At 47.7% G+C, this 18,172-nt stretch overlaps 1 protein-coding gene across 2 annotated transcripts in view; it reads right to left on the bottom strand.

Moving 5' to 3' along the window:
- Window positions 1–18,172, bottom strand: part of ERMP1 (endoplasmic reticulum metallopeptidase 1) — a 41,820-nt gene that overhangs the window by 2,867 nt on the left and 20,781 nt on the right. The window contains exons 8-15 of one of the 2 annotated variants that reach the window (XM_040620315.1): window positions 17,930–18,153; window positions 14,950–15,124; window positions 14,395–14,585; window positions 10,638–10,790; window positions 8,216–8,418; window positions 7,535–7,650; window positions 124–287; window positions 1–13 (exon numbers count right to left, since the gene is read on the bottom strand). The exon at window positions 1–13 is cut by the window's left edge and continues 2,867 nt beyond it. In XM_040620315.1, coding sequence (XP_040476249.1) covers window positions 1–13; window positions 124–287; window positions 7,535–7,650; window positions 8,216–8,418; window positions 10,638–10,790; window positions 14,395–14,585; window positions 14,950–15,124; window positions 17,930–18,153 — 1,239 coding nt within the window. Of the gene's footprint in view, window positions 14–98; window positions 288–7,534; window positions 7,651–8,215; window positions 8,419–10,637; window positions 10,791–14,394; window positions 14,586–14,949; window positions 15,125–17,929; window positions 18,154–18,172 lie in introns of both variants that reach the window. The other variant, XM_040620316.1, reaches the window with a different exon arrangement.

Below are 18,172 nucleotides of genomic sequence, written 5' to 3' on the forward strand. Positions count from 1 at the left end.
GCTCTTCCAAGACCTGGCAGAGAAAATTAGTTTAGTTCTCCAGTTGTAGGAAGGCAGAATAGTGATCCCACACGCCACCTGGGAGCCTGATCAGGGACAGCAGCAATGCAGGTAAAGTCCCACCTGTACTTCTATCCAGAACCGCCATGCCGAGGCCTGGAGCCCGTGGGAGTAAAACACGAAGTAGTCCCCTCCTTTACTTGTGACCGGGGTGCCATTGCCAAGAGACCACTGAGAAAGTGTTGACCCTTTGTGGGTTCGAACGTAGAAGGACATGTGGCTCGGTCCTGGAAGGAAAAGGAAGAAGAGTTCATCTTCTGAAAAGCATCAAGGAAAGCAGCTAACTCGCCACCAGACTACGAAGGACATGCCTTGTATCACCTCACACATCCTCACTGCAGACCTAAGGGAGGTTCCGATCTGCACCTCCACCCGTGGGCAGGAGCCGGGGTAAGTAACGTGCTCCCGCAGAAAAGGCACAGAATTTACAGTGAGAAAACCTGTCGTTGAAACCTAAGAACCTAGCATGCGTGAGGCCTTCAGAAATCTAGAGAATAAGCTTCATCCAACCAAGAGGTCACTTCAAGAGCTGTGGCAGAACAACAGACAGGATTTTAACAGACGCAAACACGGTACGCGGGCGGTGTTCGGTGAGGGCGAAGCGAGGAAGCAGAGTCCGCGGACCTGTAGAGCCCCGGAGAGTTACGGCCACTAAAAACTGAGATAGTAAAAGGTTACAGAATATGTGGTCAAAACAAAAACTTTCCTAAATGCCAGAAAATATTATTTTTAAAGATTAAAGAAGACCCGTCCTACAAAAAGGAATATAGCAAATAAAGCAAGAAGTGGAGACCAAATGCATCCGTCATAAAAATAAATGTAAACAGAACTAATCAACTAGAAGGGAAAAAACTTCAACTTGGCTTAAAAATCCAGATCTAATTACCTCCTGCATTCAGAAAGGGTAAAAATAACAGTATGAACAAAGTGGACACGGTTTTTAAAATGACCTCTTTTGGGGCGGCTGGGCGGCTCAGTGGGTGAAGTGTCTGCCTTCAGCTCAGGTCATGATCTCAGGGTCGTGGGATCGAGTCCCGTGTCAGGCTCCCTGCTCAGCAGAGTCTGCTTCTCCCTCTGCCCCTCCCTCCTGCTCATGCTGGTGCGCAGGGAAAAAAACAGGATTCAAGACAAAAGCAGTACATGTAAAAAGGCACCTTTTAATACTAAACATTTAATTCACGCTATACAACTGACTTCTGTGCAAGTGACAGCAGCTGCTTAATGAAGCACAACTACAGATGGAAAAAGACCCTACCCACAGCCAGCATCCGCCGTCCTCCAAAACATCAGTTGAACAAAAAGGATATAAAAAGACCAGAACAAATTCTGATCAGTGAAGTCGATCCCATGGATATGTAGACCCAACTTTAGAAGATAAATTCTGCATTATCGGCACACAAAACGTATTATAAGTAACACTGGTCATAATTCGGTAAAACTTAAAATTATCAATAACAAAACAAAATGGCCTTCTACCTGGAAATTTAAAAAATCTATTTAAAAGACTCAGGGTGGCTCAGTCAGTTAAGCTTCCGCTCGTGGTCTCATGGGTCGTGGGACCAAGTCCATGCTGGGCTTCCTGTTCAGCAGGGGGAGTATGCTTGGGATTCTCTCTATGCCTCTGCCTCTCCCCCCACTTGGGTGCATTCTCTCAAATAAATAAAGCCTTAAAAATAAATTTATAAAAGACTTGGATTAAAGAAATCCGAACAAAAATTATGGAAGTTTTTTTGTAAATAATGAAAATATTACATATTAAACTACTGGGTACATGTGAAAGCCATGGTAAGAGGAAAATCCATAGCAATGAATGTTTTTTCAGTAAAATTTAAGAAGTACAAGAAAGAACAAAAGGAAGGAAATATTACAAATAAAGCAAAAAAGCAGAAATCAATAAAAGAATGAGAATAGAACTAAACAGATGTAACTTAGTTTTATAAAAGAACAGGTTTTTTCACTAACAACTACTAGCTAACTTGGTTAAAAAAGAGGTGGGGGGGAAGGGGAGTGGAGTAAACACAAATATACAAAAAGAATAAGAACAGAAGAAATGTTTAAAATCACGTGGCTACGCTGCAAACCTCTATATAGTACTAAATTTGGAAACCCAGATGAAATGGATACTTTTTAAGGAAAATAGATTACTAAAACTGTACAACACAGATACAAATCTTAAGCAAACCAATTTCCCAAGAAAAAGTTAAACTACTCCTGCAAAAAAACCACCCAGATGGCTTCCGAGAGCAATGTAAGTCAGCTTTTCAACCAGATCGTTCAAATGCTTCCAGAACTGTTCCAAGGCATTAGAAATTAAGGACAACTAACCATTTTCATGATGTTTATACATTTATAATGTGTAACACATACCTAAATCTGATTAAAGAGTACCAAAAAAGATAGTAATATTCTGTGATATTGGTCCATGTTTAACTCAAAATTTCTAAATATTAGCAAACAAAATCCAACATCATGTAAAGAAAATAAAAAGCCATGGCCTAGTGGAAAACACCATATCAAAAGACCCAAGGAAGAAAAATCCTATGATTATCTTTATAGATGCTGAAAAAAGCCTTTCCCAAAATTAAGACCCATTCCTTGTAAAAACATTCAGGACGTGACTGCTGACAGATGCTTGTCTACACCCAAGGCTCGCCTCTCTCACGCTGGGGAACGCTTGACATCGGTGCTCCACGTCAAGCAAGGACCCCCGCTCACCATGTCCACACCATACGAGCAGCACCAGCCACTTCCACATGCCAGTCACAGGCCTAAGAACGGGTACAGAAGAAGGACTGTATTTGCAGATACAACAGTCAACGAGCTAGACTTGAAGTCTGTTTTTGTACGGCTCTCAGGCTAAGAGTGCTTTTTACATGTTTAAAAAGCAGTCAGGTTGGGGCGCCTGGGTGGCTCAGTCGTTCAGCATCTGCCTTCGGCTCAGGGAGTGATCTCAGGGTCATGGGATCGATCCCGGTATCTGCCTCTGCCCCTCCCCCCAATCATGCTCTGTCTTTCTCTCTCTCTCAAATAAATAAAATCTTTAAAAGACATAAAAAATCTACAATAGGGACATATAGCAAAGCCCAAAGTATTTACTATCTCTGGCCATTTAAAGGTTGGCAATTCCTAGTATACATGGGGAACTCCAGAGGAGCAACGAATAACTCAAAAAGTAAGAAGATTCACTGAGGTAGCAAGATACAAAATTTACACATAAAAATAGAACCAGTTAAGAGAACATAACAGTAGAGAAAAGTCCAATGATGAACTAGATGAAGAAAATCTTATTAACACTCCTGAAAGACACAAAAGTAGATGTGAACACATGCAAAGACATTCCCAGTTCTTGGCTAGGGTGACATCACGTCAGCTCTCCTTAATTTATAAATGAGGATACTCCGCAAAACACCAATAAACAATAAGTTTTATGTCAGAGTTATAATACTGAAGTTCATATGGAAAAACATGCAAAAATAGCAATGAAAATCCTGAAAAACAAGAATTACAAAGGATCTTAACCCTTGCTCATCATTAAGCTGCAAAGTTTCTATAATTAAAAATGTCATAGGTACACAAACAGACCCACATGTACATGGTCGAGTAATTTTTTTCTGATCTCTGGACATTTGTAATCACAAAACACAGGGCAGTAGATGTGTAACTTGCCTGCCAGGAACCTGAATTTTATTGGAATTTTCCAAATTGTGCATAAAGGATAGAGGACGGTTTGGATTTTTCTGTGCTTCCTTTTTACAAGCTGGTGATTAAATAAAAATCAACATTATTGGCATGAACAAGAAAACCAGTTGGTGCAAAATGAATTTATTTCCAATTAAATTTTAAAAGCCTAGGGAAAACAAAAGTACCTGCCTTTGAAACCACCAGCTGAGGCACTTAATTGCCTATACCTGCTTCGTTCCGATGGTTACGACCAAATTTTATTATTTCACCACCACCATCTTGTGTCCTCCGGTATTTATTCCTTACTAGATTTTCAAGTCCCTTCTGTGTTAAACTGAATGAACTATGCCTTAGCACAACACATAGAATGATTCACTTTTTACAGGAAATATAATGATGGCTACAATCACCAAAAAATACAAAAACCAAACAGGTGACTTGTGAAAGAGGAAGTTCAGTAAAAAGTGGGCAAAGTTGAGGTATATACAATCAAATAATTTTCATAAAGACACGAAAGCACTTCAATAGGGTAAGGTAGATCTTTTCAACAGATGATACTAGAACAACTGGATGTCCATAAAGAGAAAAAAAAAAAAAAACCTTGACCTCTACCTCACACCATACACAAAAATTAATTCAAGGTAGATTATAGGCCTAAACATAATAGCTAAAGCGATGAAGCTTCTAGAAGCTTCTAGAAGGAAACATGAGTCTATCTTTGTGACCTCTGGGTAGACAAGATCTTTTTAGAGAGGACACATAAAGTACTATTCTAAAGAAAAACCTGATTAATTGGAATCCATACCCCATTAAGAAAATGAATGGACAAGAAAATCCAGGTATCTGATAAAGACATATCTGATAAAGGACTGTGATCTGGAACATACACACTCCTGCAAGTCAATAAGCCCAATTTTTAAAAGGGAAAAAGACATGAAACAAAGCAGGGTAACCGAGTATTTCCCAGTAAGCACCTGGAAGAGTGATACCGTCAGGTATCAGAGAAGTGTGAGAGCTACTGCTAAATGCCTCACAGAAACGGTACCATGGAAAAGAGGAGTGACTACGGAGAGAATGTGGAACAACGAATTCTGATAGGCTCCCTGTGGGGAACCACAGACTAATACTCAAAACAACATAGCTCAGTCTCAAAGACATGCTTACTGACCCAGACCCAGGACATTACATGTTAGAAGATTCTATTTATGTGAAGCTCGAGAATGGAAGAAAGTGAACAATAGCAGGAACTTTTAAAAATGAACTTCCTGTGTTAGAGTTCCCCAGGGAAACAGAACCAATCCTCAACATAATATTAGCAAATCGAACCCAACAATGCATAAAAAGAATCATACACTACAACCAGGGGGTTTAGTCCGTGTATGCAAGATTGGTTCAGCCATGAACATCAGTTACTGGGATCATCACATCAACAGGCTAATGAAGAAAAATCACATGGTCGTATCAGTTAAGAGAAAAGCATGTGACAAAATCCAACATCCATTTACAGTCAAAGCTCAGCAGACTAAAAATACAGGGAGTTTCCTCAACCTGACAAACAGCAGCTACAGAAAACCTACAGCTAATGTGATACTCGGTAAAAATGTAGAAGCTTTCCCACTAAGATCAAGAACAAGACAGTGATTCCCACTCTTACTACTCGTCTTAGCACTCTTTTTCACGCTACCGGAAGTCCTAGCTAATGCACTAAGACAAGAAAAGGTAATCAAAGATAAAAAAGATGGGGAAGGGAAGGAAGAAATAAAACTGTGTTTGCAGATGACGTGATCATCTATGTAGGAAATCCCAAAGAATCAACAGAAGACTCCTGGAACTAATGAACAATTAGGGCAAGGTCGCACGATACAAAGTTAATAAACAAAATCAGTTGTTTTCCTGTATACCGTCAATGAAAAATATTATTTACATTAGCATCCCCCAAATGAAATACTTAGCTACAAATCTAACAAAAGGTGTACAGAATCTATATGAGGAAAACTACAAAATATAGTTCTGATGAAAGAAAACAAGACACAGATAAGTGGAGAGATATTCCATGTCACGGATAGGAAAAGCATTAAGATATCATTTTCCCCAACTTGATGTATAGATTCCAATACAATTCCAATCAGAATCCCAGAAGGTTCTGTTGTGGATCTTGACAAATTGATATATGGAAAGACAAAAGACAAGCAATATTCTGAAGAAGAATAAAGTTGGAGAGGACGGATACTACCCACCTTCAAGACGTAATCCAGAGTGCACCATTGTGATGGCTAAACAGAGAAACAGGTAAGTAAAACAGAACAGACAGCCCAGAAACAGACCCACATGAATACAGTCGACTCATGTCTGACAACACAACAAAGGTCGTTCAGTAGAGGCAGGAAAGTCTTCAACAAATGGTACTAGAACAACTGGGAATACACATGCAAAAAACATCCTACACTCAGACCTTAACACCTTTCCCAAAAATGAACTCAAAATGGATCTCTCATGGACCTAAATAGAAGACACAAAACTAAACTAAATTTGTAGAAGGTGACGTCGGAGAAAATCCAGAGACCCTGGGTTTGGCAATGACTTTTAGACATGACACCAAAACCATGACCCATGAAAGAAAAACTGATTGCACTGGACTTCATTAAATTTAAAAACTTACATTCTATGGAAAACACTCTTGAGAGAATGAAAAGACAACCCAGACTGGGAGACAATATTTGCAAATCACTTATCTGGTATAAAGGACTTCTACCCATATACACAGACAGCTCTTAAATTTCAACAACAGAAGTCAAACCACCTAATTAATAAACAGACATGTCACCAGTGATGATACACAGATGGCAGGTAACCTGTGAAGAGACACCCCGCACCGCGGGCCAGTAGGGAGGCGCCCACGGACACAGCGGGAAGACACCCCCGCCCGGCCGTCAGAACGCCTAGAATCCCGACACTAGCAGCCTGGGTGCTGCTGGGCGTGCAGGAGGCGCGGCCGCGCTGGGAGAGGTGCCGGCTTCTGACTAAGGAAAATATAGGCCAACCACACAATCTAGCAACTGTACCCTAGGTTTTTATCCCGGGGAGTTGAAAACCTGTCCGGACGAAAACCTGCCAACAGCTGTTTACGGCAGCTTTATTCACAAGCGCCCAAACCTGGAAGCAGCCAGGCAGCCTGTCCCTCAGCAAGGGATCGGCCAAACCGCAGCGCGTCCGCATCACTACGGAGCCGTGGAAAGAAGCGAGCCCCTAACACGTGAAGGCTCTGAAATGCAGACTGCTAAGCGAGAAGCTACAGAGCGTGTGACTGCAGCTACGGCTGTTCTGGAAAAGGCAAAACAGGAGAAACAGTAACAAAGTCAGTGTCTGCCAGAGGGAGTGGGGAGGAGGGATGAACGGTGGGGAGCACGGGGGATTCTCAGGGCAGGGAATCCACTCCGTGTGATACGGTGGGTACCTGACATCACACGTTTGTCCGAAATACCCCCAGAACTATGCAACAGAAAGACTGAACTGAGCCTTAATGTAAACCAGGGACTTGAGTTACTAATAATGTCTCAGTACTGGCTCATCCGTTTGAGGAAACACCACACTCCAGGGCAAGCAGGGGTGGGGAGCTCTGCTTGCTGCTCAATTTTTCTGTAAACCTAAAACCACTCTAAAAAAATAAAGGTTTACAAAGCTTCAAGTGCTCTTAGAAACACTAAGTTCTTCCTAACATTTAAGGAAAACAATACGTACTTTCTAAGAATTTTAACAAGTGAAGCAGAGAAGAAAACACTGTCCTGTCACTTACCTGTGGCTTCAAACGTCAGCTTTACAGAATCCCAGGGTGTCTGTTCTTTGGACACAAGTCTGAAATGAGCAGGATCTCCTGGAGAAACTTCTGGAGCAGGAAGATACCAATTTTTCCTATTTGGAAAGGTAGCTTCAATATTTAGGAGGCTTAATTTTAGTTGACAGCTATCTCTAACTCATGGACGTGATCCGAATATAGGACTCAACATTTGGGGGCATGAAAATAATCTCTGATGGACAGGATGAACCCTGCTAATTACTCTAAAAGCCTGTTACTGTGTAACAAAACCTTCGCAGAATTAAGACCAAGGGAGCCTAGGTGATCTTGATTCCACTACCCATCCTAGTCCTCCTTACCCGAGCCCTTACCCAACCACGAAAACATCCCAGCAATAAAACAGTATGAAACTAATGCTTCCCTGCCATCTGTGACACCAGCTGAGAGGGCCAGCCTTTCTAAGGACTCGGGCTTCTAGAGGAAAGACTTCCTAAATCTGGAAAAGCAGCAGCACGCTTCTGAGTGCTTTATCCCACTAACGGGGCACTTCAGTGGTGACGGAGGACACAGCGCACGGGGCACCTGACGTCTGCGTTAACCACGTGAATATGAAGTAGTCCCGTCGTGACACGACTGGAGACAAGCGCAGTCCCAGCGACAGCAGCACACGGGGGAGCCAACCTGATAAGGAAGTGCACCGGCAGGTACCACGGGAAACCGCAGAGGGGTGCGTCCTCCTCGCAGTGAGCTCGGATGCTGTCGTTGATCTCAGGAACGTGAGGTGTTATGTGAGACATGCCCGTGTAGTCAAACCCATTGATCCAGATTCCAGAGTCCCGCTTAGTTACGCTTCCGTCCAGGTCATGAAATGTTCTAGTCACGTGCTGCAAACAACAGACGGACGAGAAAGCCACTACTCGAATCCCTTTACCCACATCCCCCTGCAGATGAACAAAAATGAGTAACTGACGACACCAAGAACCGATGCGGCTACGGAGCGACAGAACCGCTCACACGCTGCTGGCGGGGGCGGGCGGGCACCGCCACCTCGGGGAACCGCTTCGCGTCACCTAAACGAGCACAGACCCGTCAAGCCGGCCATTCCACTCCTGCAGGTGGGCCTTCGAGAAACGCGTGCAGGGTACGAGGGTGCCGATTCCGCCCCGTCCGCGGCAGCAGAAACTGCCAACAGCCCAAATGTCCACCAGCAGCGGAAGGGGCAAGTGAGCCCCATCGCTGAACCACAGACACGTGAGTCAACGTGGAAACTCCGCCCCGGCCGCTGGGGGGGACGCGGCCGGGGGCACAGGAGCGTTCGTGCGGCGCGGCTCTGTCTGCAAGCGCAGAAAGAGGCAAACCATCTTCCTGTGTAGGGATCCACAGGTACGCGGTCGAGAAAAGGCAGGAACTCCAAACTGCAAGACCGCATTTCCCTGGGGCGGGGGCGGGGCGGAGGGGAAGAGCCGGGATCAGCAAGGGGACACTCAGGTCTTAGCAGGTACTGCTTACGTTCTTTCCTTTAGACTCAAGGATGGATAAACAAAGTTCTATTATTTCTTACAAATATATTTATATATTAAAATTTCATTAAGACTTTTCCGAAAACCTGTTTCAGATTTAAGACACGAACACTAGAACTCCGTTTAGATGGAGGCTGAAAACAAATACGTTCTAAGATAGGGACACACACACACACACACACACACACACACACACGCTTCCCTTTCAGTGTGCGACCTGAGCGCCCCCCTGCGCAGAGACAAACATCCCAGCTCAGCGCCCGATGACAGACTTGGGCTCCATCCAGCACGGCAGGAACCAGCCCAAAGCACAGCAAGCAGGAGGCGACAGCTGAGCGGGCAGCGGCTGGGGAACCGGAGCCACAGGCCACACGGCCACCACCCGGCTCGCATGGGCCACGCTCACCCGTGGAAGCACCGTCTGTGGCTGCTTGTGCTCCACGATACGGTGGCGACAGAGGCCGTGTGGCTGACAGAGCCCCAAGTATTTATCACCTGACCCTTCTCGGGAAAAGTGTGCCAACTCCCGGCACTGGAGAAGAAGAGAACCCCAAACAAATCAGAGCAGTTTTTTAAAAACAAAAAAGTCGCTTTTCCTAACTACTATACTAACGTAATTAGAAAAAGTTAGCAAGTCACTGAAAACACAGTGACTCTAAAAACAAGCTGTTCCTCACTCGAGGTTTTGTAAGTGGTCAAGTCTGTCACATAAGGCATATTGCTGGGCCCTCCAGGACTGTAAACAAGGAACAGTTGGCCTTTGTCACTATCTCCTCCCTGATAATGACCATTCGAGTGTTGTTATTACTTGTTCAAGTCCCTGAATAATTTACCTGGGTTAGGACTCTTGGCTTTTCTTTCGGTTTTTTTTAAAGATTTTTTTGTAAAGTAGGCTCCGTGCCCAGCGTGGGGCTCAGACTCACGAAACTCCTGACCCTGAGACCCAGAGCCGTGTACTGTACCCATCGAGCTGGCCAGGCGCCCCTGCTTGAAGTCGGCTTTTCTGTTTCGCAGCCTCTAAGAGAGAGAATGACTGGCAATAAGGCAGCTTAGTTCTTTCTCCTGCGTTGTATCGCCAACTTCAGTTTGCCGAAAACCTAAAATCCACGGAAGTTCTAAATGCCATGTTACTAGTCCCTTTCTAAGTTATTGTATTTTCATTATGACATCCTACCTCAAAGGCTACCTAAGATCACTTTTACTAGCATTTTAAAATACCGGTTTTATTTTGCCAGTTGAATTCAGATTTTTTCTCAGCCTGCAGACATTTTTACAATCTGTCCTTCTAAAAAGCTCATTACTCCCCAGCACATACTTGCTTGTTTTTCTAGGCTGGGGCATTTTTATAATTTGAACAGTAACAAAACAAGCTGACGCGTCTCGTTCGGTCTCTTGGGAGGAGCATGTCTCGCGGGTACAAAAGCCTCTTGGTGGTCAGTCTTTTCCCCACTGCCTTACGCACAACCGCGAGGACAACTGAATAAATAGGTCACCAGTCGGCAAGTCCGCTGGTTTTCCTGTTGGCCGGGGAAGCTCAGCACACACGAGGCTCTCCCTCCAGAACCTCGCGCTGCTGCTCTTACCTGAAGAAACACCCTCTTTGGCTTGGGGCTGGCGGGGTGCGAGCTGTACGGGAAAAACGCGCCGCTGCAGACCAGGAGGAGCGTGACGGCGCACACCGAAGTCAGCGTCAGCACGGTGCTCTTGGTGCTCTTGGCAAGGTAGATGAAGCTGATCTGAAACAGAGCGCAGAAGCGGGAGAGCGGCCGTCGGCGGACAGGTGTCTACCGCCTTCACTGTACCGGGGGTCCCCCGAGTGACCGTGAGGAACACCCGCCAGCAGGTGCTCACACGCCGCGCCCGGTGGACAGGCGCCGCCTTGGGGGTTTCCATCCCGGGCGGGAGCCCAGATAAACAAGGGGTGCCCCCGTCTGCCACGACGGTGCCTGTGACAGGCAGCCGGCCGGCGAGAGGGGAAACGACACAGACATGGGGTCTCCGATCAGTCGGCCAAGACCCCAGGACGGAGACCCATCACCAGTCCAACCATGACCTTATTTTTCTTCTGATTCTGTCAGGGCCCCTCGTTAACCACAGCACAGTAGACGCCATTTATCTCCCAAACATCATGACATCAGGCTTTTATTAAAGAACCAGAGATAAGATTGTAAGCGCAAGCAAGCCTGTTCCAACAAAACGCAAGTTCCACTCCCGACGCTTCCACACCGTGCGGTGTGCTGGCTTCGTCTGAACTTGCACTTAGATGCACCGTCAAGAGCCCACCTGTGGGCCTGGCCCCACTCGGTGCCGAGCAGCCAGAGCCACAGTCTAACAGCGCCTCTGTGCTCGGGCAAGGGCACCTAGCACATCCTGGACCTGCTTCTGTTAGCTGCTTAGTGGCCATGAAATCACAGAAATCAAAGTTGTGGGGGACACACATGACTCACGGGATACGCCCACAGATCCCACAGGGGTTCGGAAGGAGCCACACTGACCCAACCCAGCTCCCCTTGCGCCTGCCCCCCCTTCTCACCCACCCTCCAGGGTCGATAAAGAGAGCATGAATGTGAAAAAACTTTTACGGAGATGGAAACGAGCAATCAGGTAAACATCCGTAAGCTACCACACGCTCTACTATGTAAAATGAAAGGACCGTATAGCCACGGTGGCCCAGGGTCCCATCGGGCTCAGCTCCAGCAAACCGGTACTGGTCCTGGGTCAACAGTCTTGTGTTTTTACACCGTGAGCACAGAAACAACACAGTACCCAAGGAGCTAAGGCTGTGAGTCAGGAAAACACCGTTACCCTGTCTCTCTCTGTCCTAGGAGTCGTGAGATTTTAAACCGTGGTCCCACAGAACAGTGTCAAATATCCCAAGTAACGATTTCCCCTCCGCGGGAAGGCTGCCCAGCTTAGGTGTCGAGGGTCTTTCAGGTCAAATGAGACCTCCCTGTCACAGGCCGTGGCTCCCGCCATCTCCACCCAGCCGCTGCCCACAGCTGTCCTAACGCCTCCATGTAAGCTACCCTTCCACATCCACGTTCCCTTTCCAAACCGTGGGGCTCGTCTGCTGCCCCTCCCACGCGCCATCTGGAGGAGGTCTGGTCGCGGAGGGTGAATGAGATGCAATCACAGGGCAGAGGAGGAGGGGAGGCCCGTCTGGACTCCACTACCTTCGATTTCACTCCGATTTCTGCCTTCAAGGTGACATCATCCACCACTCTGGGTTCCCAAATGCGTGCGAAATAAGACGAAGAGAAGCAGGGGAGGGGTCTAGGCAGCGTCCACGGTTCTGGCTGTCTTGTTCCCCGAGAGTGTCCCCATGTCACTCAGCAGCGGTCTCGTTTGATCAGGACAACCCCAGGACACCTGCTAACCCGCCACCAGACAGGCACTGAAGTGCTTCCTAGCAAGTGGACTCAGTAAATCCCTGAGGCCTGAAAGAAGCGCTCTGTGAAATCAGCATTACGGTTCGTCCTCACCGTCGGCCCCCGGGCCGCCTCTGTTCGTCCCCGCCCCACGGAGGCAAGCACGGGGCGAATGATGCCCGCCCACAGCAAACGGCGGGCCGCCACTTCACCGTCAAGTCAACGAGCTTCCCAAGTATTCCGAGAGGCACTCTCCCAATGCTCTCCTAACAAAATATGATTCAGAAGGCAGTATACTTTAATCACCTCTGCAGGGCTTCCAGGATTCCCTTACTGTGGGCTCATTTTCTGTTTCCGCGGTGAAGTAGTCAGGCTTTATTCCGTGCCGTTCACATGGGACGGAGCTGAAATGCCCCACATTTAGATCATCGCTTCTGAACATTAACAGCTTTCACCCACTGACGGGGGGGGGGGGGGGTGACCCAGCACGTGACTGCTCTGACTCTGGATCACAACCTAATCATGTGATGAACCCCAAACCCCTTCGGCCCTCATGGCAGCCAAACCCTCTACCGACCTGCACAGAGAATTTAAAGGCTTAACATTAAAACCAAAAGAAGTAAACCCTGGAGGCAACAAAAAAACATTTCAGAATTCTCCATCTACCCCTGCAAACACCAGCAAGGCCTGCATCATTCTATTAAAGGCCAAATGGCTGGAATGCTCAGACTTCTTTCCGCCGATCGCAAACACGCACGTGCAGAAGAACCGCTCTCCAGAGCCAGACACAGTTGTGTGCACGGCTGTTCACTGCCTACGTAAGGGACTTGCACGGATGCTGCTGACCACGCACACGGTATCCTGACCCACACATGACATGCCCTTCACCATATCGATGTGGAAAGGCTCGCCGTCATCTCTGTGGAGGAAAGAACTGTCATCAAGTCACAACTGGTTTTTCTATTTAGTCCCCTCGCTGCAAATCTTGGAGTGCACCTGTGGGTATGCTGTCATCACTTCTTATTCTCGGGACTTCCAACGAAAAGAGCCACACCACAGAGGGGCCAGGCCTGAGGACACCATGCCGAGGGCAGAACTCTGCCTGGAACTTGCTCTAACATCGGGGCTCTCTTCCCTCTGGAGAGTCCCGGACAGGAGAAGCAGAGATGGCAAAGGTCGGACTCTCCCTGCAAGGGCTGAGCACCGACAGAGGAGAAAGACATGGCCTGTGACATTCCGCATCCTAGTGTCCGTCCCCCAAGGAGACAGGCCCCATGACTGAACCCTGCGCTGCTGGCAGCCAGTGGTCAGCTGAGCGGTAACAGAAAAAGCCCCGTCAGATTCAGTCTCCCTCCACCAGCTCTAAGAGCACTAATAAAAGTACCATCGATTTATTAACATTTGCCTCTCATTTAGGATGTTGAAAACACACTATTAGGAATCATTCTAAAAACCCACCATTTGGCACGCCTGAGTGACTCAGTCGCTTAGGCATCTGCCTTCAGCTCAGGTCATGATCCAAGGGTCCTGGGATCGAGCCCCACATCAGGCTCCCTGCTCAGCCAGGAGCCTGCTTCTCCAGAACTCTGCCCCCTTCACCCCAGCTCATGCTCACTCTCACTCTCTCAAATAAATAAAATCTTCAAAAAAAAAAAAAATCCACCACTAAGCAGTCTCTACCAGCTCTTACTTGGTGTGCACTCTACAAATTCACATTCAGGTAGTCTGAAAGCTGGGAAGAGATATAACCAGAGGACTTGGGAAGACAAGGAGGTCAAAAACCAAACAAACCCATGTCACATCTTTTTACCACCAAACCCACATTCTGCACACACATTCCCCATTTCTTGTGCGTAGATGGTTCTCAGTAAAGTATATAAGCGATGCTATTTGACCATCTATAGCTAAACTCATCACATATTTACATAACAAATGAAGAAAGAAGAAACAAATTCTTAAATTTTTTCCTTACAAAATAGGAAGAGAGGATCATCGTACAACCAGCCAGAATGGACGCCAGCACGACGTCGGGTGGGATTTCCGAACCACTCCTCCCGAGGATGGGGGTAAACATCTCGAAAACCGCCCAGATGAGGTACGACGCGTAAAGATAAGGAACAAACATCCCCAAAAGGTAAAAGGCAATAAATCTTCCTTGGGCACCTAGGGACAAAGAGAAAGAAAACACACATCTCTGAAATTCTACAGTGAGATCCCGCTGTCTTAGTACTGGTGTGCACGAGACAGACACGTTCACTCACGGACAATACAATACAGGTGAGAAGACAACAGACCACGTAATACGTTAGCTAAGTGTTCGTAAACGTGAGCTTGGCACGGAGTGTGAGCTATAGGATGAAAGTCTCTGTGATCTGAATGTTAAAAAATACAAACAGCAAAGATCTTGAAAGCCTACCCCCAAAGACCAAAAAAAAAAAAAGAAAAAGAAAAGAAATCATCCCTGCAAGTCTTGTCTTTAGCATTTGAAGGTGTTTTCCCATTTGCATCAAAACCACAAACACCCTACCGTGCTGCTTAAAGTCTTTGTGCACACAAAGCTTTGTGAGCAAGGGAAAGGCCACCCAGACGGCACTGATAAACGCCGAGCACAGTCCTCGATACGTGAGAGCCACGAGGGAAACGCAGTGCACACACAGCGAGGTGTCGAAGAAGACTTCACCCAGATACCGGTCACTGGCGTTCTGAAAGAAAGAGAAATACACCAGCAGTCTCACGCGGGGGCCAGTCCCCAAGATCTCTATCGCAGTGTCACTGCCATTGCTCAGAAGCGCTACGTGTGATCTTAAACTTTAAGGAAGTGCTCACGACGCTGCCTCCTGTCAGGATGGCTGCCCCCGGGAGGGGCATTTACTCAGATGGGGTAAAAACCGCCTGGCTCCCGTGCAGCCTGGGCTCTTCCTCCGCCGGCTCAAAGTAACCCTTGGAAATGTTCTAAAATGGAAGAAAGCACTCTCCTAAAACACTGACGCCTGTAAGCTCGTCTATTTATGCATCCCCAAACAACTTCAAGCCAAGGCGAGAAAGGGCCTGTTCAGAGCAGCTCAGCTGCTGCAATGCCACCCACAGCCCCTCCGGAGCCCGCCACAGGGTCTGGCTGGATTCCCGAGTCTTCTCCACCGCTCCGCATGGCGCAGCTCTGCCCCCGCCCCGGATTCCTGCAGCTTTCGCATTCGTCACTCTTACCCCTACTCTTGGGCCTCGGAGTCTGCGGACGCCCGCACAGCCCCCGAGTCCGTCAGAGGACAGCTGGCCTGCGGCTCTGCTCACGCGGACATGAAGGTGATTTCAGTGCCGGCACCCACAGCGGAAGAGCCCAGGCCCCAGGGGGTCCTTCGAGAGCTCCAAACGCTTTCAGTAGCGTGTTTCCAAAGCCTGTCCAGGCTCCTCTGACAAACCTCCTTGGACATGAAGGGCCATTGCTGTGACACACTTTGATGGTCACCACAGCATGGAGACATGCGGTCTTTCAAAGTAACGGAAAACAAAATAATTCTCAGGACTCTACCGGAAGAGTACCACTCGGATGTTTAAAACCACAGGTGTCAGCAGCGCCGACCATACCTTAAACCCCCAAACTGTGGCCAAAGGTCACACAGACGCCCCTGGGACCCAGTTCCCCTCCCCCGGCCTCCGCTCCCGGCCAGGCCCGCCCATGGCCATTCCCCACACCGCCTCCTGCATCTCCGTCCGCTCGCTCACCGCTCACCGTCCTGCTCGGAAAAGGTTCACAGCGGCCTCCCTGATTCTCAGAACCCTGCAGCCTCACGCTGGCCTACTTGGCCACGTGCTGTGCAGTTATCACCCTCGTCCTCACCACACTGACCTTCTTGGCTGTGACCCAAATGCATCTTGTGCTCTCCCACCTCTGACCGCCCGTCACCCTGCTGTCACCCTTGTACTCAGGCTTCAAAAACCCAGTTTCAGGGGCGCCTGGGTGGTACAGCGGTTAAGCGTCTGCCTTCGGCTCAGGGCGTGATCCCGGCGTTATGGGATCGAGCCCCACATCAGGCTCTTCCGCTATGAGCCTGCTTCTTCCTCTCCCACTCCCCCTGCTTGTGTTCCCTCTCTCGCTGGCTGTCTCTATCTCTGTCAAATAAATAAATAAAATCTTAAAAAAAAAAAAAAAAAAAAAGTTTCAGTGTCCCCGCCTCCTTCACAAAGCTTTCCCGACTTCCACACCTGTGGTCCTGCAGCGCCATGAACACACCAGTCTGTCTGCTCATCCCCATGGGCCGTTACCCCAGATGAAGCTGTGAGCCCCTCAAAGGAGGAGACCACACCCTGATGAATCTCTGTACCACTGGCCTCGGCACAGTGGCAGCCCTCCCCCCGCCCCGCCGCTCTTATTTGTGAAATGAAACACACTATCCTTCCGGTGGTGTATTCAGCCCCCATTTTATGATCAGACAACTGAAATTAGTCAAAGTAACTGGAACTTGACTAATAGGTATCTGTCTCCTGCTCCCCTGCCACACTCCCCACCACCCCTCACGGTCTGCTAACACACTGCTGCACTAAGAATAAGCATGTGAACTTGAGCCCCACGGCATCATCTTTTTAGAAACTGAAGCCACTAAGAGACAAGTATTAGCTCATCCATAAACAGATGGCTAATTTCAAAGAACCTTTCTTCACTAGGGCCTGTTAACAAGGAAGTGCTCCTCAGAGCACATGCTGACATGAACTGAAACAGAGACCAAGGTTCAGACACCAGAGATCCCCGTGGAAGGATCTGGATCACCATCTCCTGTGTCCATGCTAACCCCCAGCAGGGCAAACAAAAACAGGTGTGTGTTGGCTGTCTTGAAAATAAGTAACAGAACTAAGAAAGATTTTCCCTTTAACTCGTTTAGAAAATCTTCAGAAACCACGGGTCACTCTGTCACTGTAGTTTACTGTGAGTCCTGTTACTCTGTAACCCTAATTTCCACTTTTATGTTTACCAAATGAACGTATACAGTGGAAACCCTAACAATATGGCAATATTCCCTACATCAGCACCAATCATTCTGGAACCTTCTCTCCCTTTCCCCATGTTCCCCCAGCAGAGTGTCTCCCACCCCCTTGCCACAGCCGCATGCTGTCAGAGTCCACATCAACGACACATGGACTAAGGGAAGGGAACTGGAGAGAAAAGTCTATGTGTAGCTCAAAGGGCAGCAAATGCCTCCCATGTATCCACGCCACGTGCCAGAGCTGCCCGAGCACGGGGGACAGTGGGTCCCCCCCGGTAACGAGTGACCTCGTGCAAGATTCCGCAGAGGCAGAGACGAGCATCCAAACACCGAGAGCTCTGCAGCACACGGGAGGCCTCCAAACCCTCTGAAGATGCCTTCCAGAAAATTAACACGGTTCTGGAGCCAGTTTTCTATCATTGTGCCAAACAACGTTTGCTGGCTCAGAAAGCCAACGACAAATCCCACCGGAATCTGTCTTCCATCCTCGGAGGCAGCAAAAAGAAATCCATAAACAGGCCTCACACTCACCACGTAATAAAATTTTTTTGCGAGGGTATGGATGAGTATTATTTTGGCCACGGCTGCAGTTCCGTACAGACAGACGGAGACATAGAAGTGGTTATACCACGACAGGGACTGTCCAATCAGAGAGACGAACACTGCCAGGATGAGCACGGTGACCAGGCATGTGAACCAGCTTATGAGAGTGATGCCAAGTGCACAGAAGAAGTCCTTCATGTAGTTACCAGCTACTGCAGACAAAACACAAAG

This window comes from Ursus maritimus, unplaced genomic scaffold (genome assembly GCF_017311325.1).
Source record: "Ursus maritimus isolate PB19 unplaced genomic scaffold, ASM1731132v1 scaffold_34, whole genome shotgun sequence".
NCBI lineage: Eukaryota > Metazoa > Chordata > Mammalia > Carnivora > Ursidae > Ursus > Ursus maritimus.